Below are 25,802 nucleotides of genomic sequence, written 5' to 3' on the forward strand. Positions count from 1 at the left end.
AAGAGCTGGGTGGGAGGAGCCTGCACCAGACATTACCCTTGCTGAGCATGGTGGCGTGTGCGTGGGAGCACATTGTCCCAACGTCTCATAGGTACAGCTCGAGTTTCTCTTCATTCACGCATAAATCTTTCGCCTTTTACTAAAGATTTCCGTGGAGGAGAACATTTACGAGTTCCTGGTATTTTTGGATGCCCTGCTCACAGCAGAGCTACATGCGTTTGTTAAAGAACAGAGGACTTTTTGTGGCTTGTTCCGAAGAACCGCAGCAGGTTGGGCCAGCAGGTAAGGACTTTGTACGGTTGTACACTTGTTCAAAAGCAACTAAAACCACAGACTGCCCAGTGTTCTTAAAATGGCAAAAAGCTGCTCTTTTTGGTGGCAGACCAAACATTTTTTATTACTCTACAGGAAACCTCAATGGTCATTTGTTTTATTTGTGTCCTTTTCTAAAGAGTTTACACCGCAAATCGCCCTGCGAGTGTACTGACCTGCTCAACAGAAAACCACATAAGATATTTTTTCAAAAACCACCCACAGTTTCGAACTGGGGACCTTTCGCGTGTGAGGCGAATGTGATAACCACTACACTACGGAAACCTGTCTTCAGGTTGCAGACAGAAATCTTCTGGTGCACGCTTTTTAAAAAGCGTATAAAGGAAAAGAGAGCTGAACCCTCCTAGCATCCTGCACCAGACATTACCCTTGCTGCGCATGGTGGCGTGTGCGTGGGAGCACATTGTCCCAACGTCTCATAGGTACAGCTAGAGTTTCTCTTCATTTACGCATAAATCTTTCGCCTTTTACTAAAGATTTCCGTGGAGGGGAACATTTACGAGTTCCTGGTATTTTTGGATGCCCTGCTCACAGCAGAGCTACATGCGTTTGTTAAAGAACAGAGGACTTTTTGCGGCTTGCTCCGAAGAACCGCAGCAGGTTGGGCCAGCAGGTAAGGACTTTGTACGGCTGTACACTTGTTCAAAAGCAACTGAAACGACAGACTGCCCAGTGTTCTTAAAATGGCAAAAAGCTGCTCTTTTTGGTGGCAGACCAAACATTTTTTATTACTCTACAGGAAACCTCAATGGTCATTTGTTTTATTTGTGTCCTTTTCTAAAGAGTTTACACCGCAAATCGCCCTGCGAGTGTACTGACCTGCTCAACAGAAAACCACATAAGATATTTTTGCAAAAACCACCCACAGTTTCCACCCAGTTTCGAACTGGGGACCTTTCGCGTGTGAGGCGAACGTGATAACCACTACACTACGGAAACCTGTCTTCAGGGTGCAGACAGAAATCTTCTGGTGCACGCTTGTTAAAAAGCGTATAAAGGAAAAGAGAGCTGAACCCTCCTAGCATGGCCAAAAGTTTCTGTCAAAATGCAGCCACTGTTTCTGCTCGGTTTCAAACCGAGGACCTTTTGCGTGTTAGGCGAACGTGATGACCACTACACTACAGAAACCTAATGGTCCATTGCGTGTGCTTTTTCGAAGATGGCTCCGTCCCATAACCTGCCCTGCAGGCAGTGTGACAGCCTGTACGTTCCACAAACAACAGAACAAACCTCATTCGGCATGGCAGTCTGCCTACAGCTCCTTGGTACGATGGCCTTCACCGGTCTCAAAAGTAAGGACTTTGTAGCGAATTTCGGCAAGTATATTAAAAACACCTCCACTTGTTTCCGCCCAGTTTTGAACTGGGGAACTTTCGCGTGTAAAGCGAACGTGATAACCACTACACTACGGAAACTTCAGTCGGAAAACAGTCCGACCTCTTCTAGCGTACGCTTGTTCAAAAGCGACTGAAATGATAGACTGCCCAGTGTTCTTAAAATGGCAAAAAGCAGCTATTTTTGTTGGCAGACCAAACATGTTGCATACCCTTGCTGAGCATGGCAGCATGTGTGTGGGAGCACATTGTCCCGACATTTCATAGGTACAGGTCGAGTTTCTCATCATTCACGCATAAATATTTAGCCTTTTACTAAAGATATCCGTGGAGGAGAACATTTGCGAGTTTCTGGTATTTTTGAATGCTCTGCTCACAGCAGAGCTACATGCATTTGTTAAAAAACAGAGGACTTTTTGCAGCTTGCTCCGAAGAACCGCAGCAGGTCGGGCCAGCGTTCGAGTGTGGCCCGAAAGAATTGGCCGTTTTGTCCATGTCTGGAGCTGGGTGGTCGTCAAACCATCGTCACTTTCCCAGTTCACAACTTTAAGTCTTCAAAACACAAACACCAAGGTAGTGTGGTAATTTAATTAAACAGCTATACAAAAAAAATTAGATCTGGGCATGATTTTTGGGCATATTCGATTGAAATCCAATCATCCAAGTGTGAACGGCGAAAAAAAATATCACGTGAAAATCCGTTTCAAGCTACATTCATATATGGTTTGAAATCCTATACAAATGCTATGATCGGATTCCACATGGTTTATGTGACTTTCTCATGGCACGTAGCGTAAACGTCAGACATTGTTATAGGAAACATGCTGAAAGTCACATATACATAGTGTAACGGAGTTCAGATGTTACGGGAAGAAGGAGGCGGGAACCGGCGAACATTTAAAGACTTTTAATGACAAAAATAAAACAAATACAAAACGAAAGTAAAAGCCAGCAGCCCCTCACGGACGACTGCTGGCAACACAAAACATAAGATAAACACAGGCCTGTTCCTCTCTCGCTCTTCACTGTCGTCGCTCCTCCTTTATGCTTCCGCTCCTCCGTGAGAGATGCGAGACTGGTGCGTCGCGCACGTGTCGCTCATTATCAATCACGCCACCGGCCTCACGCCGTCCTCCCACGGCCCTCGACCTTGTCGTGCTCGCCACATACATACATATATATATACAAATTTAATTGAACATAAATCTTTTAATGACTTCTGCAGTTTCAAAATTATTCAACCCCCTGAATAGAATCCCTCACAACAGCACAAATCTGCAAAAGGTGTTGTCTCAAGCACACCTGATGCAACTAATCAAGGGCTTCATTAGTTGCACCAGGACTGCTTGAGGTAGAACACATGAAATATCTGAACTGGGGTGCGTTTCCCGAAAGCATCGTTAGCCAACTATGGTCGCAAGTTCCGTCGTTATCAGCATAGTTCAACGATTTGATGTTTCCCGAAACCATCGTTCCAACGAATGTTCGCAAACAGCATCGCAAACTTGTGTGGTTGGAACGTTAGAAGCATAGTTTCTAGTTTACATGAGATGTAGACTGAATAAATCCTTATCTTCAGCAAAATAAGCAAGCTGACATTCAGTACAACCTGTGTTATTTATTTAGAATACATACAAATGTAATTTACGTCTTTTAGTTTGTCAAGAGATTTAAAGCACCGTTTTTGAAGACTGCGCATGTGCGAACGTGCTCTACTATGTAAGAACGAGCCAAATATTGAGTCTGGTAATAAAGCAAAATAACTGAGAAAAATTAGAAATGGTCTTCAGATGCCATGTCTGTAACTTATATGACAAAATCTAGCATTAATTCGATCTCAGACAGATTAATTAAAATAAGTTATTAGTCCACCACATGCGAGACGTCATAAACCGACGTGGTTGAACGATACTTTGCGACATACGGTTTCGGGAAACAGTCGTGACTAGCTAGTTGATTTCTCCAACGATGCATCGTACTATGGTAGTTAAGCAGCGAGCTATAGTTGTACGGGAAACGCACCCCTGGCTAGTTTTATTGAGTGTCACGTTTGACTGCATGTTAGAAATATGGCAAAGTCAAAAGAATGGTCCAAAAAGTTAAGAGAAGGTATCATTGTCCTTCACAAACAAGGAACAGGATATAAAAAGACAGCGAAGGCACTAAATGTTCCTAGAGACACAGTTGGAAGCATAGTTCACAAGTTCAAAGTTAAAGGAACAGTGGTTACACTACCTGGACGGGGCAGAAAAAGGCAGCTATTAACGGCTGCAACCAGATTTCTGAGAAGGCAGGTTCAGAAAAACCCTTGAGTGACTGCAAAAGACTTGCAGCAAGACTTGGTGGCAACAGGCACTGAGATTTCAGCTGCACAGTTAGGCGCATAAGCGCATGCCAGAACTCCAAGACGTATACAAATACTGACCCAAAAGCACAAGAAAGGTCGGCTCCAATTTGCTCAAAATCATATAAATAAGACACAGCAAATTTAAGATTCTGTTCTGTGGAGCGATGAAACAAAACTTGATGGAACTTTTTGGTCCTCTGGATCAGCGGTATGTCTGGTAGAAGAAGAATGAAGCATATGCTGAAAAGAACACTCTGCCTGCAGTTAAGCATGACGACGGTGATGCTCTGGGGCTGCTTTACATCCTCTGGCACTGGAAACCTGCAGCGTGTGGAAGGCAAGATGGATTTATCAGGGTTTCTGCAGGTATCTTCAAATTAAATTTAATGCTTTTTAATGCCTTTTTTAAATGGCATTTTTTTTATTTTTAATGCCATACACGGCCAATGACTAACCACGGATATTATATATATATATATATATATATATATATATATATAAAATTAACTAGATTAATCACATATGTAAAGCACTTTGAATTGCCATAGTGTATGAAATGTGCTATATAAATAAACTTGCCTTACCTTGCCTTGCCTTACCTTACACGCAACAGTTAATTTTTTTTCAGATGATGTAACGGCTGTCATAAAGTCTGTATCATAGAATAGTAACTTGTCATTCACTGACAGTAATCCACAGTGAATGAATCAATATCTTCTGAACCATATACATTTTCTTCCATAGAAAATGTGCCTGATGTAAACGTAAGCGTGTTGTGAACATTCATGGAAGTCTTTTTTGTCACGTTATTGATCAGGTGTCAAACTCCGTTCCTTGAGGGCCACTTTCCTACAGAGTGTAGCTCCAAAACACCTGCCTGGAAATTGTGAGTTTAATTAGGGTTGGAGCTAAACTCTTCAGGAGTTTGACACCCCTTCTATAGATGATTTATAATCAAGCATTCATCAACACTAAACTTCCAAAAAGCAAAACAAATTTTTTATTATTTATTAATAAACAGTTAATTCATATTGTTTTAAGACAAGGCAGTTCATGTAAAGTGAGCTCTTAAAAAGAAGCAAAGATTTGGAATGACAGCAGCCCATGTTGGTTCACTGGTGTCCCACCCTGAAGAGACCACAGATCCGCCACATATACAGAGAGAACAGGGGAAACTCATCTGCGAGAGTGAACGCTTTAGTTTCCAGGTCGATCAGAAGCTCCTGATTTACATTACAATTAGTGTCCTGTGCAAGTTGTTCCAGCAGCCAGAACACATAGAAGGAATTCTGATAGTGGATCCAGTCCATCGGATGCTGCAGCTCCTCTCTGGACCTCTGCACGAGACAAAACCCTAACATTATTGAGCCATTATATACAGTATGCACATGCACATGAATGTGAGCATCATTGTTTATAAAGCCAGATTAATATACAGGTTTATGGTCACATAATGATGGAAAAAATTGTAGGCAATCTTGTCTGCTGCAGGAATGGATCTGCGGAAATGGACGACCAACTCCTCAGACCTGAGATCGAGATGGTTAAAAGACGAGATTGACTGCACAGCAGATTCAGAGACACAGAGCATTGTATGAAAGTGGAAAAAGATGGAAATATAGTCAGAGGTTGTTGAATGGATTTTGGACCGGTTGGCGCAGGGACTACTTGATGAATCTAAGATCCGCTCACCATTGTGTAAACACCGCGGCAGAGGCACTGAAGGTGGGAGATGTCGTCTTCATAGGAGAGGATAAGATGCCACGGCAGATGTGGAAGGATAGGAAAGATTGAAGGTGTTTTTCTTGGAAGAGATGGATTAATATGTGCATGCTTGGTGTGCACGTCCCTGGGGGGGGGGGGGGGGGGGGGCGGGGTGGTGGGGTGGTGGGGGGTGGGTTGTGGGGGGGGGGAGTATGTTACAATTTATTTGTCTTAATTGATATTGATTTATACTGGGTAATGGTAAATATGAAATTATTATGTTTGCAACCTTTGTTTATCATCTAATTAATTTAATTAATAATTCCTTAGTTTGGAATTATTTTCGTTGGTGAAATAGAGAAAACAAACTTACATTGTTGACAAATTGTAATTCACAATATTTACATTTTTTGATTATTGATCTGTATTAAATTAATAGGCTATCACAAAATGTGCAAAAAACAGCACTCTTGCTTGTGTGCTTAAATATGCCATATTATATAAGACAAAAGCTCATGCAGGGGCATTGCCCCTATATCTGGAATTTTAGGGGCATTATAACTGCATTCTAATCGTGTTTTTGTTTGTTTTTTGCAAAGTGAGTGACATACTCAATAATGTCAGCTCGAAGCCTGCACATTATTAAAAAAAACTATTATTATCGTAGACGATACAGCTCTAATATTTACACATGCACACGCAAATCGACTTTCTCCTGCTGCAGTACTTTCTGCATGTCTTGATTGACAGATGTCTCGTCCAATCAGCGGTCAGTATTTTCAGTTTTGTCTGAATTGTCGTTGTGTTTTCTGACTTGCTATTGTGTTTTCAGATTTGTCGTTGTGTATTGTGATTTGTTATTTTGTTTTCGGAATTGTTATTGTGTTTTCTAACTTGTTAATTTGTTTTTAGTCTTTCCATTACGTTTATAAATTTGTTGTTTGGATTTCAGAATTGTGGTTTGTTTTGCACTTCTCAGCCACCGTAGCAACCCCATAAAGTTTTTTTTCCCTTTTTTTTTCTGTTTGTAACAGAACTGCTTTTGAAATTATGATTGGAATTATTATACAAATGTAAATTCAGTCATTCTGTTGGATACTATTTGTTCCTTAGTGTGAAATGGAAATGCATGGTGGTCATTTTATTTTATAAATATAAGCAACAACAAAAAAACTATATAGTGTAACAGTTTTAGAACTAGACAAATCTCTTTGCATTAATAAAAAATAAATCTCTTTGCATTAATAAAAAATAAATAAAATACAGCAGCCCTTGTTTGTTCGGGATTTGAACCTGTGTCATCTAAATCATTGAAACTTAAGTTCTACCACTCAACCACGAATTTACTAAAGCCCAGAAGTTCGGTTGTTCAGCAGTCAGTGTGTGCACGCTCACACGAGAGAAAAGCACTCTTCATTCGTATCATTCCTGAATAGAATAGTAAAAATAAGCAGCGTCATTGCATCTAATTTATTTACACAGACTGCGAGATAGGCCTATGATGGTCTTTTGTATTTTTTATTTTTTTGTTATCGTACTGCTCACCCGATGAATAGGCTTCTGTTGCCCACCGACGTCTACAATATGAAATATAAACAAACAAAACAGAATAGGACAAACTTTAGAACAAAAAATATACATATAAACAAATAGCCTATCTATTCGTTGATAGCTGTTCGTTCAAATAATAGTCTATGTATCGTTTGTTTAAACAACATTAACCAAATTTTCTTTCTTTATTTAATAATAAAATGATTACTATAACATGCAGTTTCAACTGCACCAAATATTAGGTTGTTTCATTATTGTACAGCAAATGTCAATAGCTCTTTTTTTTATTTTTCATGTTTGTTGTAGGCTTATTTGGAAATTACCATAGTTGTAGTATTACATCCTTAGGCTACTGTTAATTGATATTAGCCCCACTTACGTTTCAAAATGCGGCAATTGCAACTGTTTTGCGAAATGTCCCTTTGCGCCACCTGGCGGTCATTTCGCAAACAACTTTTAAATGCGACTGGTTTATTTTTGCCGCGGTGACTTTGCCCCGCCAGCCAGCGCGGCCGTAATAGGCATTCTGGTTGACTACCTACTGTACATACAATTTTGTTTTAAAATATTGTCATTAATATATTTTAAGGTGCTTCAGTAATACGGTCAATACTGTAACTTACTGATTTCAGTTTCATTAGAAAAATGCATTAAATTAAAACACTAAACTTTTCCACTAACAAACAAGTCCCTAAATAGGAAGAATGTTTTGATATCTATATGTGTAGTGTGGTGTAACTTACCTCACAGGTTTCACATAGCTGCTGTGCTAGCTGAAGGATCTCAGACATCAGGAGTTGAATAAATGGAGTTCTCAGGACACAACTTCCTCCCAGAGCCAGCAGACACTCTGACAGCACTTCATGGACTGAGAACTAACAGCAGAATGAGACCACATCAGACTGATCTGTCTCTCTCTAGATCAGGGGTATCACCCAATCCTAGTGAGCCACTGTCCTGCAGAGTTCAGCTCCAACACTGGAACTCACATGCCTGTAGCCTTAGTAATCCTGAAGACACTGATTAGCTTGTTCAGGTGTGTTTGATAAGGGATTGGAGCTAAACTCTGCAGGACAGTGGCTCTCTAGGGGTACGTTTACACGACAACAATATGCTTAAAACAAAGTTTTTCCTTTGAGTTTTCCCAGTACAGACGACAGCGCGAAAACGGACGACGATCCTCGAAAACGACTAAAAATGCTGTATTCTGCTGCCAGGCCATTAGATGGCGATGAAACACTACAGACTGAATACGTAATGCGCATGTGCATGACATTATCGTCTTCAGAGATTCACGTTTTTGTTGTTTACATGGAGACCGTTTTCAAAAATTGCACTTTGAAACCCGTTTTCAAAAGTTTGCGTTTTCAGGCACCCAAAACGCTGTTGTCGTGTAAATGAACGGCTAAAACGCATAAAAAGTTTTACGTTTTTTGTTGAAAACAAAACAGTGTGTAAACAGCCCCTAGGACCGACATTGCCTACCCCTGCTCTAGATGATACAGACCCAGAACACACCTCCAGAACATGACAGAAAAAAATCCCATTAATAATGAAATAAACAGACTGGAATAACTGATTATGATTCATATTATATGGGAATTAAAATTAGGTTTAGGATCATGAAAAAGCTGCTGGAAAAACTGTGCAAAACTTTTGATACTAATAGGCTCCAGCAGGGGCGTAGCCAGAATTTTATTTTGGGGGGGGGGGCAATCTTAAAATGAGGGGGCAACTTCCTAGTTTTCCTTCTACTTTGTGATCCACAAAAAATTAAATAAAATACATAATAATATAATTTTGACGGCACTGGTGACCCTATGGTGGTTTCTGCGGTGGGGAAGAAAAAGCCATCGAAATCTAATAATTTAGGCTATTTGAGGAGATTAAGAAGATGAGGCACGAGGGAGGAGGAAAAATCTCGACTGTTGCTTGTTCTCACACGACAGCATCAAACTTCTGTCACGCTGACATTTTGACCCCAGGGGATCTTTTGAAAAACTTTCAATTGTTTTACTCAAAGTCAACGAAAACCAAGCAGGACCATGCCATTTTACAGCTGATCGCCGTAAAAAAAAAAAAAAGTTCAGGAGGTATTTCTTAGCGATGGTGATTTAATGTCGGCTATTTTTAGTCCAGTGCCTGTAAATTCCTATATAAGATTAGTATTGACCAAGTTCAGAGGCTGTCATATGTGGATCAACTTACTTTGTTGTATTTCAACAGTTAAAATATGAAAAATAATTTTTATTTCATTTTGGGGAAAAAAGTGTCATGAATTTATTGCATTTTGAGGGGAAACTAATCCTTTATTATATTTTATAATATTTTAAAATCAAAATATGGATTTTAAATTTTTATGTTATTATAACCTAAATATGTGTGAAAGTTTGAAACAAAAAAATAGTGGTTTTCATCTTTCCACTCTCTTGGTAAAGAAAACACATTAGCCTATTTCTCAAAATAATCACAATTTATCGCATTTTGAAACCAAACTCTTCATATAGCCTACAACAGATATAGGCTATACAGGAAATGTGGTCATCACTGGTTGTAAAGGCGGTTCATCAATTGCAAACAAGTCATTGCGCATTGTGCCGATCTGAGTCGAAGTCTCACCGCTATTCCTGTGATGAAATTATGTGCGTTTCTGTCTCCTAGCCGCTTCACTCGCTGTCGTCTTGTAGTAAGCTGAAGCAAGCTCAGATGTAGATGACTTATTTTCTCCTTCTCGCTCATCTTTTCGTGCGTAATATTGTACTTTGCACAACGCTGACATTCACCGCATGAGCTCTCACGCGAAGATGACAGCATAGGTTACACACAACACGTCAAATCAAGTTTGAAAACAGCCGCATTTTACCGCGCAGTATTTTGATTGGTCAATCTATCAATTAGACTAACACATCAACAATTTCTTATTTTTATTATTTTATTTTAAGCAATCAGAAATCTGAGGGGGCCGGACATGTAAATGAGGGGGCCTAGGCCCACCCAGGCCCCCTCGTGGCTACGCCACTGGGCTCCAGTCTTATACCGAAGGCCAGGCCTACTGAATGTGTGTCCAAAGAAATTCCCCTGAATTTGAATGTCCATCATCACAAAGCTGCCATAGTTGCTGTTTGGCACTATACTGTCACATTTAACACACTGTTATGGAGCAAATTTCAATGCTGCTACGACCGATGCAGTAAATTAAGCAATGCTCCAATATTAGATTTCTAAAGGACTATGAACGCTGTCACACACAAACATTTTCTAGGTCAACGGCACCGCTCTCCCGTTCCTGTAAATCCACGGTCAAACTAGACTTTGAGCACAGAAAATTTCTACGGACAGTCGGACACTGCAACGGTCATAGCATTTATTTTTATAATACAACATGTAATTCATCTAAAATGTAAAACTATGCACTGGCAGAGTTCACCAAACATGAACTTTGTAACACAGCAAAATTTGCATGAGCATGTGTTTCTCGTCTCCTGTTTGCGTGAATGAAATAAAAAGTGTAATAATAATAATAGATAATTAGGAAATCATCAAGCAAATGAATGATGTAAAGGATTGCATGATAATTAGACAAAATCAAACATACAGCTATAAGCAATGTCGATTTTAGCAAGTCAGGCGCCGCAACCTACGTTTTTTTTATCCTTGAAATTGCTTGATCAACGTTGTGGTATTGAAGAGAAAATTCTTCAAGAGAGATAATGCTATTTATGCTTGGGAACTTGGAGATGACAGATCGATTATGAGGTGTTTTTTTTCCCTGAGAACTTTCTAATAGCCACTCCAATAGGGCTGATGCGAAAGATTTCAAAAGGGGAGTTCACGAGTTCACACTTACAAATAAGTCAGATAGAATAAATGCGTATTTGGCGTGCTGTCCGAGGAGAGGGCTCCGGGCTCGGTATTTGGCCCGAACCCAGAGTACTCCCCCCGTATTCCTGGCTGTGAAGAAAGAGCCAAGAGTGAGGAGTCGGGGTGGTGGAGGGATGCTGGAAAACTGTCAAGGAATGTTAGGTGAGTTGACAGAGTGGATATATATATACGTCTTGTCATGCTGATTAGGGTAGACGTAATTGTTTGATGACAAGTAGATTGGATTGATTATCTGATCGTGCTCCTCCCGAACTTTGTTTATAAAACATCATTTGTCGAAAGGTCCAATCATGAATCCTGATTCGACTTCTTTTTTTGATTAAATTATCTTCTACGTCTGGTTCTGAAAGAGCGGATTGAAGATTGTCACAGATAATTTTAACCCATGTTCAAGACCAGACAGCAGATAGTTAGTAAAGTTAACGTCTGGATGATGAGATAATTCGATAGACAGACAGGAAATATTCATGGGAGTAGAAAAATTATTTTGTACGGCGGAGGATCGGTGGAAAGAAATGATTCATCATCAGATGGATAGAGTTCGAGTTCAAACATGGCTGCAATTGAGCGGGGGCCGAATGCTGGAAAACTGTCATAGAACAGAGGTAAGTCTGCTGCATACACCTGATGCTAATTGAGTTGATTAACTGAATGTGCTTCTCCCGTGTTAATTAGGTTGATAGGTTCATTATCTGAATACTATATTTTGTGCAGATAATTAGCTTTTGCTGTTGTCAATAAAAAGCCTGACAATGTCACTGCTATATACCTGTAAGTATTGTGGTATTCCACCATGTTTCTTACTGAAACGCCCCAAACTCGGGGTTCAGTGAAAATCCTGTGCTTCCCATTTAAATGTATGACTTTGTGGTGCCGTTCATGTGCATTCAACTCGTAAATACAATATTTACGACGTGACTTGAATGCACCATTATTCAAAGAACAAGTTCTTTATTCACCCTGGCACTGCAAACAAGCAGAGATGGTCCAAAATGTGTGCGGCACCTCATTCAAGATTGAGATGGGGTGGAGTTATGCGGTTTCACTGAACAGTTTGAGGGTCCAATGGAGTTACAAGGTTTAGTCACAAGCTCTTTTTAATACTTTTACAGACAGACATAGAGGGTGACCAAAAGTAATGATTTATGTGGAGAAATAAACGAAATATGGAGATACGATGCTTCCGCCCAACAGCGATGATATAAAAAAATAGAATATGGAAAAATAGATCATATTTAACATATGTACATTCATTGTAATGCCAGAGGGAGATGGGTCATTTAATGGTTGGTCCCACTAATGAGAAAGAACCAAATTGCTTACACTGCAAAATCCCCAGTGTTAAATTGACACTGTTTATATAATCCACACGTAGAGTGTTATAAGTAACACTGAAGCAGTGTTAAAGTCAATGAGATAATTAAGTGATTAATTGAGTGATGATTGAGCATTATTGAAGACACCTAATGTTAACAAGCAGAGTCACTGAAGGAGAAAAATCACAAATTGTAAGTCACCATTATGAAGATCTGTGTTTGCTTTAGTTGGGCTCTTGACCCTTAAAATTTTAACTTTAGATTTAGTTTGGCTGCAGTAATTCAGTTATAACAGCCAGATGAACAAAGAGAAAAAGTGATCTGATGGTGTTGGTTGTGTTTTAACAATCATTTTTGACCTGAATCACTGAACTCATTTAGAGCCTAATATCTGATTTAGGTTTACTTCATTGATTATAACAGCACTGTTCTTGCATACTTTTTAGCATTTTCAATGTAATCCAATGGATTTCTTAAAGTTGTTCTGAAACCAAAAGTGTTTTTTTCTCTTCTTTTTTTTTCATTTAGACACAGACATCAAGAATCAGCCTGTGAATCTCAACAATGTTGCCAATTATAAAGCATGGTGCAGTGCATTCTGGGTGCATTAACTTCAAAACTCATTCATGGCTCCCATCATGCATTGCTTGAGGTTAATTTTCTTGTTAATTTTCTTTATTCTTACTATTTTATTTTATTAGGGGTTCAAGCACGAAGTGCTGAAACCCTATTGTAATTGTGCTGATTTTTATTATTTTTCTTCTGCCGTAAAACGCACCGTGCAGCCCAAACCGTAAGACCTGGAACCTTGAAACTTTGCCAAATGGTAGTACAAAAATCGAGGAGAGGTTATCAAATTATGACCTCGATTGGCCCATAGGTGGCGCTATAGCGACCAAAAGCGCGAAACTGCTCATAACTCCTAGACCATATGTCGTAGACTCAAGTGTCTTATATCATTGGAAAGCTGGAACCCTCAAGAACAAAACGTATATCTCCGATTTCATTTCCGGTATGCAAATTTTTCCGCCATTTTGAATTTTGTCAAAAACCTACTTTTGCGAACTAGTCCTAGGTTTTTCGTCCGATCGGAAGCAAACCAGTGCAGAAATGTTCTCTGGAGTCTGAATATCAATAATTATCGAAAAAAAGTTGAAATTTCGATTCACAGTCGCTAGGGGGCGCAAAACTAATGTTGTGGGAGGAGCCTATTTTACTAAAAGGGCTATAACTCAAGATGTAAATGAGGTATCTTCACCAAACTCGGTCCACATGTGTAGGAGTTCAATCTTGGGTCACAGTAAAAAAATCGTGACGATTAAACTCTAGGTGGCGTTATAACATGAAAAAAACATGAAAAGGGCTATGACGACCTGACCGTTAGTCCGATTGACTTGAAAATTGGTATGCAGTGTCTTGGTCCAAGGTGCCTTGTATGTCTATGAGGACATTGGCGTATCTCAAAAAACATGGCCGCCATCGGCCAATGAAATTTGAGCACCTATTAGACAAGGTTAACGGAGGCTGATCGGAACAAAACTCGGTGGGCATGTTCGACTCATGGCCCTAGAGGTCTGTAAGAATTTTGAAAGAAATCGGCCACTAGTTGGCGCTAACGAGTTTTACAGCTCCGTAATCACGTGGTGTTACAAATATCCACACAATATGCATATCATTTGATAGACCTTCTCATGGAGAACAACTTTGCCTCAAGAACCATTGCTGTCAATCAAACCGTTAATTAAATATTCGTAATTATGTTAAAAACCTACTTTTGCGAACTAGTCCCTGGTTTTTCGCCCGATCGGAACCAAACGAGTCTAAGACAATTCTATGGACTCTCTAGATCAATAATTATAAAAAAAAAGTCGAACTTTTGCATTTTTCGCATGGGTATATTGGGTCATAAAGAAAATGGGCGTGGCAAAATGCACTCAAAAGCCTATAAATCCTAAACGAAAACACAGAACTTCACAAAAATTGATGCGCATATTTGTCGTAACATGCTAAAGAAGCCTGGAAATTTGTATGGAGATCGGACCAAAGGTGGCGCTATAACTGTTAAAACGCTTTAAAACCATATATTTCCTATGGTAAATTGCCTGTATTGGCTGTGAATGGTCTTTTCCTAGGAAAAATTCCTATTCCTATCTATGTTCATATAATTCTCATATAATAATGTTCATGACTCTTAATAAGCATGAAAAATTTCAGACAGATCAGACAAAATTTGCCTCTATAACAGTTAAAAAGTTAAAAATTATATAACATGTCATTAAGCCAATAAGTGGTATTTTACTGCCCCCTGCTGCCATTTCATCATACTGCTCCCTAATATTGTCATATAATTCATATTTAGACTTTATAAAATCATTATTTTAACATTTTAAATCATATTTTGTCAAAACTCATCTATTGGAGTATTACTTGACAATTGTGTCACACTGAGATATTGAAATGGACGAAAGTAAATGAATGAAATGAAACGAAAGTAAAACGGGCATTTAAGCCACGCCCCCGAATACAAATTCACTAATAACTCAAAAACGGAAAGTCGTTGCACGTTCAAATTTTGATGGTAAGGTCCTCTCCAGGCTCTTGATCGAAACGTGTTGTCGCGGGCCTCCGTGGGCCTCCGTCGAGGGCTCCTCGAGCACTATCTATGCTCTGAGATTCAGAATTTTTCGCGTTCTGGTTACCGAGATATAATTGAAAAACCAAATTCCCATTTATTCACTCATTCATTCAAACACTTCAATTGTAAAATGCAAGCTATAATACCACTTTTGTCCACTTGAGGGAGCAGCAGGATTGCACATTACCTTTTCATTAGCTTTCAGTATTGGGAAACAAACAAATGCTTTAAAAAGCAATCTTTTTTATTATGATAGGGCTGTAGCTATCGATTATTTTAGTAATCGAGTATTCTATTCAAGTAATCGGATAAAAAAAATTGTGGTAAAAAATAGATTCAAGTTAACAGCCTTTAAAATGACTTAAAATACAAATATATAATAACAAGCAACAATAATTGGTTCAAGTAAAGTATCAAAGTAAGTAATTATATTGGTTTTATTGAAGAACACTGTTAAAATATACCCTTGTAAAATAAATTAAATAAACTAATATAAACATAACTTATGTACATAAATAACAAATGCCTGCAGAGGGCGCCAGCGGCCTGGTTGTTGTCACACTAAGCCTGGCATTATCAAATCCTTGTTTAATATTGTCCAAACAATTAATTCAAATGTCAACTTAACCTTTAATATTTGGCCACTTCTGTACGATAGAAATGTTACAGTCACTGTAATTTCTTGAACGAGAACATGTGCACATCAAAACATGCAAACTCAGAGCAAGAGTTTAAACTTATATTTTGAAATCGCAATGTTTAAACTTTTATTTTGAAATTGCGATGAACAGCAGTTTGAGAAACCCAGATGTGCTCCACAAATGATAACAGTGCAACTATGAAACACAAACTGCGTCCGACTTGCGTTCCCATATTTGCACGTTATTGGAAACCTAAACAAACAGCACTGCAGAGACTGAGTTTGCTTGGAGCAGCGTTTACTGTGGACGGAGCTGAGGTAATTTTAACATGTAGGCTAATCTGCACTCATGTGATTGAAGCGTCTTCTCTGTGAAAAAAACAAACAAACAAAAAACAGAGGATATATTTATTTAACTGAATCACAGCTTTTGTGATTTCACAATGGCACTATGCTATATTATGACTGTAAATGGTGGGCTCCAGACTGCGACCAATTGGTCGCATTTTGCGACCATTTTTCCTGCCGGTGCGACCAAATATTTATTTAGGTCGCGCTGGCGCGACCACAACGTTGCCGAGCAGCGAATCCAAACAAAATGAAAGCGGAACGAAAATGCGCTAACTTACTCCTTTATGCTTCACAGACCGTTTATTAGTTCGAATCAATAATAGACAGCGCAGCCCATAGATATAATATATAAACGCGTTTATATATGATATCTATGGCGCAGCCTATGAGCGCAGCAGCCCGAACTTGCCAGTCGCGGGCCGATCTCGATCACGCGACACTGTTACTAGGAGATCCAGACTCTGGAGATCCAGTGAAGAAATCCATTGAATTCGCTTCAGAATTAATAACATAATCGCTGCGAGATCCAGTGAGAAACATTCCGATTCGGCGCAGAGTTCTCTGTTATAAACCATAGATATCAGATCAAACAGCGCTGATGTGGAAACCAGGAGAAACACTGGGCTTTCAGACCACAAATCAGCGACATTCACCATGGATTTAATGTAGTAACTGTAACCATAATGTGACAGAAATAGTCAAACACTTACAAGTACTAACTGTTGGGCTACACATCTTTTTCCAGCACTTCAAAACTATCATATATAAATGTTATTTTTAATGTGATGACCAACACATTTTTTTTGTTCATCCTTCAAAAATGGTCTTATTTAAACTCTTATTTATACACTTATTTAAAAATAATAAAATAAATAAATTACCATAGTAAACAGTAGGATGCTTATTGACTGAAAAAAAATTAAATCCAATCAATTTCACCCATGGATCATTTTGACGCTCTCACATGTTTGAAACGAACAATTGATGGATTGTGATGAAATTTGTTTTGAATTGGGACTGACGAATCCCTGTCCATAGAGCTAGTAAGTCCCGCCCATCCGTAAAACCCCACTGGACCTCTAGGTTGAAAAATCGTCAATGCAAGTGAATGTGAGAAAATAATTCTTTTCCGGTCCAGTTTGAATTGTGCCATGAATGTGAACATAAGTTGTCTGTGAATTTTTTATATAATTTTTCATGTTACGAGTTTGACAGTATATTGTATGATTCTTTGGCTAGCAGTTGTGGAAAAGACATAATGAGAAAGACTACATGTCGCCTATGTGACGTCACCCGATAACACATTTTTCCTTCCACTTGTCAAATCACGGTGCTAATGCTGCGATAATCTATGGAGACAGATCGAGATGCCTGTGTGTTTTGTACCCAAATGTCACCATTCAAACCAAATGGGCTGTTCTTTCTTCAGATTCCCGTCTGATGTAAAAACTAGTTGTAGTCCACAAAGTGCTCTCACACAAAGTCTAACCGTATCAAACTTCTACCCGCTAAATTGTAGCATTCTTCACACGAAAAATTATATTAAAAATTCACAGACAACATATGCTCACATTCATGGCAAAATTCAAACGAGACCAGAAAATAATTATTTTCTCACATTCACTTGCATTGACGATTTTTCAACCTAGAGGTCCAGTGGGGTTAGCGGAAGGGGCGGGACTTACCAGCTCTATACTGTCAATGACCGTTTGCAAAGACCCGCCCACTTTAGTTACTGTTGCTATGTCTGACAAGCGACGCCACTCTCACACCACACCAAGTTCTCACGCAGTGAAAAATACATTGCGGATCAGAGAGGAGACTGCGCGCTGACAGACAAGTACTTTTGATATGAAACAAAGTCTCACCTTTCAAATGTAGTAATTTTTTAGAGACATTTAAACAATAAATACCGTTTTGTGACTCTTTAATGTGTCTGACAGATCGCTGTAGACTCGAGGCTCAGTTAAAGCTGCTCGTGAACCGATCATCTCTTCCTTCTAGTTAATTTATAGCATTAAAATAAACATAAATGAACATATAAGGAATGTTGTTTTAAAGTGCTAAGACGTCAGTACACTTTGTTTTTCAAATTGAAATCCTCCAATGTTAATCTACTAACTCTCCTGACTGCTTTGTTGGACAAAATGGCGGATTATGATTAGTCAGATCACCTGTCATTCAAACTCCCTGCGAAGGGTCAATTGAGAATGCCCATGCGCACAATCCTGATCTAATCGACAACTTTGCAGTTGCACATAGGTAAGCCCGGAAAATCCCGCTATAATGTAAGAGAGCATCTTTTTTATGTATTTGGACCTAGGCCTAACAATGTGTTATCGTGCGCTGACACCATGTTTTTTTTGTTTTTTTTGTTTTTGGTGAGGCTCCTCCTGATTTTGTTAGTCATCTCATCTCTTATATGCTGTGTATGATCATATCCTGCCCTATTCATGGTAGCCTACTTGCAGACATTGCGTCATCAATATCATCAATTGCCTTGATAATCCTACTTAAGGGCCCAAGTGTTGGCTCGTTACGCCACTGAATATAATTGTCTAAACTCCTTATCAAAATTACATATTTACAACAAATTTGAAACATATATATGGGCACACTTTGAGTACTACTAATAAAAGTGGTGGAGATCAGGCAAGACTGTAAGAAGACTCAGGCAAAAAGGTACTATAACTGTAAAAACGCTTTAAAACCATATATTTCCTATGGTAAACTGCCTGTATTGGCTGTAAATTGACTTTTTCATCTATGATGACAGTTGTTAAATGCTTGCTAAATAAAACTTAATGTCTTTTGATGCTTGTGAGCTTAAAGGCCTTAAAGGCCTTAAATGCTTGAACCCCGATAAATGCTGCTTGCAGCTTTAATTTCTGCTGTTTTTATGTGACTTTTTAGTTGCTTGTTTTCTAATGTTCAGAGTTGATCTGTTTATCTGAGTATGCTGTTTATTAGGGCTGGGTAAAAAATATTGATTTCTCGATTTTAATCGATTCTCATTTTTACGAAACGATATCGATTCTTAAATCCCATGAATCGATTAGTCATCCTGTTTTCAGTTGATGAATGAATGGAACATTGTTGCGCGCATCCCATCCAATAAATCACAATAATCTTTGTGCTTTGTTATTACTGATATGAAACGAAGTCTCAGATTTCAAATTACGCCCATTTTCTTACGAAATTCAAAAACATAATTACCGTTTTGGCGCTGTTGCGTGAGATCCCTCTGGCGCAGCTCAGCTTTGAGAAGCAGCAGCGCGGAGCGCACATGCTCTCCTCTTCCGCCTTAATAACACCAGTTACAGCGCGAAATAAACATGAATGAGCTTCTGAAAGTGTGTTAAAAGATAGAGTACAACTTATTGAAGTCCGTATCATGTCACATGGAATCGCTCAATCAGTGTTTCAACCGTGGAAAGACGTTAGTAAACAATGTCATGTAACGTCACATTTACCTCAGAAAAAACATATCCAGTGACCATAAACTCGTCAGTCAGCTAGAAAAATTAACTCTAGATAGGAGCATTTTGTTAAATATATGCACCATATTACATATTCATTATAATTTTTTATGTTCTTCAATATTTAATGCATGTTTGAATAAATCTGGAAAGTTTTTTATGACAGTCACCATTTAAAAATAAATAAAAGTGTATTTTAAGTGTTTGTATACAAATGTTAATTTTTACCTTCAATATTATAGTAGGCTAATGAAGCCTATAGGCTACAACTGACTCCCATAGTTTACAATAATAGTTAAGAGATTTGTTTTCCTTGAGAAAATTTGCAATGTATACCTGATATCCAAAATAATCGATATTGAATTGAATCGAATCGAATCGTAATCGTAATCGAATCGAATTGTAAGCTTGTGAATCGAAATCGAATCGAATTGTGAAATTTGTGTCAATACCCAGCCCTACTGTTTATCACCTTTGCTGAGATTCATACACTGATTCTTGATTCTGTGTGTGTCTGAATGAGAGTTTTATTTTTGAAGTTTTTTTTTATTTTTTTATCAGAATAACTTCCTAAAATGCTAAAATTATTATACTGTACAAGGCCAGTGCTGCCTAATCAATAAAGTAAATCTAACTCAGAGATCAGGCTCTAAATGAGATCAGTGATTCGGGTAAAAAATTATTATGTTAAAACCGACACCACCAGATCACATTTTCTCTTTGTTCATCTGACAGTTATAACTCAATTACAGCAGCCAAACTAAATCTAAAGTTAAAAACATAACGGTCAAGAGCCCAACTAAAGCAAACACTGATCACCATAATGGTGACATATGTGAAATATGTGATTTTCTTCAATGATTCTGCTTGTTAACATTAGGTGTCTTCAATAATGCTCAATCATCACTCAGTTAATCACTTAATTATCTCATTAACTTCAACTTCTGTTTCAGTATTACTAATAACACTGAGTGAGTGTGGATTATATAAACACTGAGCAGTGTTAATTTAACACTGGGGATTTTGCTGTGTACCATATTTATGCAGATTGACATCCAGTTCTACTTAGCCTGGCATATTGCCTAATGACTAGAGCCCCATTGTCTCCCTGTGCCAGTTGACAAAAATATTGACCTAACCCTCTTCTCATCTGGTCTGCAACTGACTTTACCCACAATACACAAGCCTCTCTCTTACCGCATTGAGTTGCTGGTTGGTTAGTAGTAGGCTGATCATCTCCTTCAGCAGATTTTCCACTTTGCTAAAATGTTGCACTGAACACCCATTACGAGTTCCCAGGATCTGTGCCACCACCTGTGTGGCATGATGCAGCTGCTCTGGGTGAAGTAGAGGCTGTCCAACATGTGCCTGTCTGAAAACCTCCACCACTGAATCCAGCAGCTGCACCACTGAATCCCAGACCACGTCACCATCACGACACAGAGAAGACTCACAAACTCTGCGCAAGCCACTCAGGCACTGTAGGAACTGCATGTGTTTTAACAGCCTGTTGTCCTGGCGCCACTGCCTATCCTGGAGGGGAAAGTTCTGACTGTTTGGAGGGGTTGGAGGCAAACATGGTCCCTTAGCAATGTTAATATGTGTCTGGGAGCTGTTATCAGTGTCACAGCCAGAGTCACCCTTTAACTGCTGCGGGTCATCCTGAGAGAGTACTTTGGCAATCTCATGACCTGTGAAAACAAAACACAGCATATCAGCATATCATATATATTAATATTGAGTAAAACATTAAATAACACTTAATTTTAACATTTACTCTCCTTTAACGGTCAGAAGCAAAGCATGCTGGGAACTAAAAATCTGTTGTAACTCAATCCTTGAATACCTTGATACTCATTTATATGGGAACACGTATGTGCAATATATGTACACTATATGTATAAGGATGTAGTATAACAACGAATTATAATTTTTTTCCGAAGTGTTGACAACTTAGTGTTAACTAATAATTGTTATAAACTGGTACTACCAACAAAATATTAGTGCACTCCTAGAACTGGGCGTCGTTACACTACATTCTTATGCATCGCTTTCTGTCAGGACTTTTACATGCTTTTCTCAGCTCAGTGAAGTGACGTCGATGTCCGGGTTATTGGTAGCATGAGCCGTCAGGCAAGTGTTATTTAAATAAACTCCTGATGTACTAACAAACTTTCCAACGCCTCGTTTTATGAGTACAGAACCTATTTGTACTACTGTAGAAGTTTGGTACCATTCCGGGCATTATTAGTGGGGTAATTTACGAGATACAAATTTGGAGCCATTAGCGCCTGCACTAAGCCATTCGGCTGATATCTCTAAATAAGCTCTAACTTTTTTAGAGTTAAATGTTCAACCAAGGGAAAAAAGGCTTCTGGGGGGGTGTTTGGCTTGATGTCATGGTGCATAGGACCCTACTAGGTTGATTTTACTCCGAACCATCCCTTTAAAAGAACAGCAGCCTAATAAACCTGCTGCTGTCTGTCATGTTAATCAAAAAACAAAAGACAAAGAGAAAATTGTTTGTGCTGTTCTGTTGTTTGCAATTTGTTTATTTGTTCTCATTTTATTACTGGCTTTTTACTTGTCTTTTTTTGTAAATTTAGTTCAAAGATTTAAATAAAGCCACCCTGTGCTGTGTGCAAACTCTTGCAATAAAATTACCAAAATTATCAAAAAATGATGAGATAAAAATATCTGAATGGCAGTACATGTCAGTTTTCTAGAATATCGAATATCGATATTTTTCAAGGTATCGTATCGAAGTTGGAAATTCCAGTATCGTGACAACACTAAGTTGCAGTATAAAATAAGTCGCAACAAAATGTTGTACTAAATATATTTTAGGGAATATGCTATTCATTATAGGAATATCCAATTTTTTAAAAAGATTTTATTAATCTCCATGTATTTTCCAGGTCTTATTAAACAGGTGGATATGAAACCTTACCTTGTCCTGGCTCAGTGTTGCTCCTCGTCTTGAACATTAAGCGCGTGAGCAGCAGCTCTTGTCTGAGATGCAGCAGATCGTCATGAAGACCTTGAGCTTTAGACCTCCAGCATTCATCCTGCAGTCGGAGTCGATCAGCCAGAGATTCAGCGAACTGTCTGGCTCCTCCTGATGGTCTGGACTTAATAACAGCCACGGCCACAGCCAGTCTGGAGACTCTTATGTACCAGCTCACCGCTCCTACAGAGATAATGCAACAGTTCACCTTAAGAAAGAACTAGTCCACTTCTAACATCACATGATCCACACTAGACACAAGCAACACACACTCAAAAAAAAAAAAAAAAAAAAAACTTTCACTGCTGTGAGATTTACTGAATCTGCTTTTGTTCCTTAACAAATGCAGGTAATCGAATGCACTCATAACTCATAAAGACAACAAATACAACAACACTGATGGAGCTGGAGCTCCACCCCTATGTCCACGGATACATATTGAACTTTTGTTATTTTAACAAAAATCATCAAGTACACAGACACACACATTTTTTTTTTTTTTTTTTCATTCAACAATTAGGTATTAGGCTTAAATATTTACCCAAAAAAGAAAAGAAAAAAACTACTTTTTTTCAGCATGGACACACTGCTTGCACTACCTTACAAAATGGTGTAAAATAGTGCAGAATATGTGAAAAGGGACTTTTTTTCAGACATCGTTGAGGATTGGACCCCAGGCAGTCCATTTATTACAGGCTAAAAAACTATGATGAACTGTTTCCACACAAATGTCAAAGCACTGAGGGATCATCGGCACATCTGCAATCAGACCATGTCTAACTTACACTCGAAATACTGTCTGACAGTCGAAAATGAATGACTATAAGTTAACCCATTAGAACAATTTTAGGTTTCCCATTTGATTGAACAGATGTGGGGATGGGAACGATGATCGAGAATTTACAGTTATATAGATCAGTAACGTTGACGTTAGATGGTTTGCAGCAACATGCTTTTTGATTTGACTAATACTAGCCTAAGTCATCTAATAATCATTTAAAAAACTTCATAGCAGGTTTGTCTTGGTACTGTGCTGCCACAGTATGTTTTTGTAAGCGTTGTCAGCCTTTGATAGAATTATATCGTTAGCTTACATCGTGATTAATTTACAATCTGGGGGGATATTAACGTTACCTTGACGACATGAGGCAGCTTTCTCCTCCATTATTCTCCAAATATTAGGATGTCAATCTGAGACGCTTACATTATGTATACTCATTTTAATAAATGTCACATAAACGTCGATTAAAAGTAATTTCCTAGAAAATCCATTGATAAATCGCTGCTAATTGACGAGTGCTAGCAGTCAACGCTAAACAGAATAACCACGCCCACTCGAATGCATATTCATACAAATGTAGAATGCGGCCAAATAATTGGTCAGGCACGTTAGCTCGAAGCATATTTTTAACTCTTTATTGTGTCTAGTTCAGTGGCAGTAGTTTGTCAGTGTCATTATTCAGGTAAAGTATTGTCCAGCAACAGTACCCATTTATTTTCTGGGCAGTCAGAGCAGATGTTCAGCGCTGTGGGGTTTAAACTAAACCTACAAACTTTTAGTAAACAATTCAGGCCTAAACTGCTAGACTACTCAAAGCATGACCATGTGTGAGAAAAGGGAGAACAGTTGTCATGTGTTGTTATGCAGAAATCTATGACTAGACGGCGCTGTTTCCCCTGTTTAACTGTCTTTAGACTGGTGAGGATTACTAAACGTTCATTCAAAACCGTGGATACATGCTTAACAAATCATTAGCTTATGCACATTCATATAGAAGCAACATGTAACTATAATTCATGTTATATTTTCATATACACACATATTTGAATGTGTATGCGCTAACAATTTTGTGTTATTTACACTAATGTTTAGGGGGAAAGAGAGGCAGGCAGTTTAACACAATAGCCTATTAATAGGGAACAAGATATCACTGTGTTGGGTCTCTTTTCTCTGAACATTTTCAGTAGATTTAAATACATACATGCAATACAAATGTTGACAGTAGAGGAATGGTTATTATGAATCTTCATTCATGGACTATACATGAGTAGGCTACAAAAGACCAAAAGAATGCCGAGGAGGTGGACAAAGGGCTTCTGTAGAACTGCATGTAATAAATAACAGAGCAACGCACATTCTTATTGTTGTAGAAAATTCAAACATTTGGGAACACTTTATAATAACTGCATGCAATTAATTTGTTAAGCATTAGTAAACAATTAATTCATAATTTATAAAGCATTAATAGACATTAAAAAGTAGGTTACAACTTTTTAACTTTACAACTTGCTATGCTTTATTCTTGATTTAAGCATATCTATAATATGTTTGATAATTGAATTTTCATACTTTATTAATTATCAATTTATCATTTCTAAATGAAGAATTGCATTATTTACAAACCAGTTATTTAGGAGTTGTCAGTGGTTCATTAGATAACTTCTTATTATTCAGACATATAGTAATAGTTACTTAGTTTGGTAATAAATGCTTTACATGTATTTTTACTGTAATTCAGGTAGTTATAAAACATTTAGTCAGTTAACTATTTTGTGAGCTCATCTAAAGTGAGGACTATTTATGCCTCGTAAAGCTTTTACAAAGGAGATTTAAAGGTGCAGTTATCGTCTAAACAGAAAAAGGAAACAAACACAACACAGTGATACAGAACATAGAAATGTTTATTTCACGATGCAAAAAAACAAAATAAAACTGTACAACCGTACACTTGACATAAAATTTAAAATAAATCTCTGCAATGTTATAGAAAATAAAATTGCTTATTTATTGATTTATTTTTTATTTTTATTTATTTTTTTGCTTTTTGTTCATGTTGCTTATTTGGTTCCTTTTTTTATTTTTATGACATTGCAGAAGTTTATTTTTTATTTTATATCAAATGTATAGTTTTTTTTTTTTTTTTTTTTTTGCATCGTGAATTTCATCCAGAGGAAGCATTTGGTACTGCACCCAAACAAAATCTCACTGAAAGCTCATTTTTTGAGATATCGGCGTCAAATTTGGAACACAGCTTGTTAAAATTATGCCTTTGATTTTCTCACAGTTTTAGGGTAAACCATGTTTTGGAAAATATATATTTCATATAAAATTTTAAAATAGTATTTTTATGCATTTTTTCATCATCACAAACTTTTTTTTTTTTTTTACTTTAACTTCTGCAATAATCTGCCAAACTTAAGTCTGTGCTCCAAAGCATTCAAT

At 38.0% G+C, this 25,802-nt stretch overlaps 1 protein-coding gene across 1 annotated transcript; it reads right to left on the reverse strand.

Moving 5' to 3' along the window:
* Positions 1-5,088: 5,088 nt before the first annotated feature.
* mei4 (meiosis-specific, MEI4 homolog) lies at positions 5,089-23,804 on the reverse strand. Its single transcript, XM_084090130.1, has 5 exons — positions 23,714-23,804; positions 22,523-22,762; positions 20,770-21,263; positions 8,013-8,144; positions 5,089-5,351 (listed from the first exon to the last, which is right to left on the reverse strand). Exons 1-5 carry the CDS (start codon positions 23,742-23,744, stop codon positions 5,127-5,129), a joined length of 1,122 nt encoding a protein of 373 aa, XP_083946256.1. The 5' UTR covers positions 23,745-23,804; the 3' UTR covers positions 5,089-5,126.
* Positions 23,805-25,802: the final 1,998 nt, after the last annotated feature.

The sequence above is a fragment of the Abramis brama genome (genome assembly GCF_963993115.1).
Source record: "Abramis brama genome assembly, chromosome: 18".
Taxonomy (NCBI): domain Eukaryota; kingdom Metazoa; phylum Chordata; class Actinopteri; order Cypriniformes; family Leuciscidae; genus Abramis; species Abramis brama.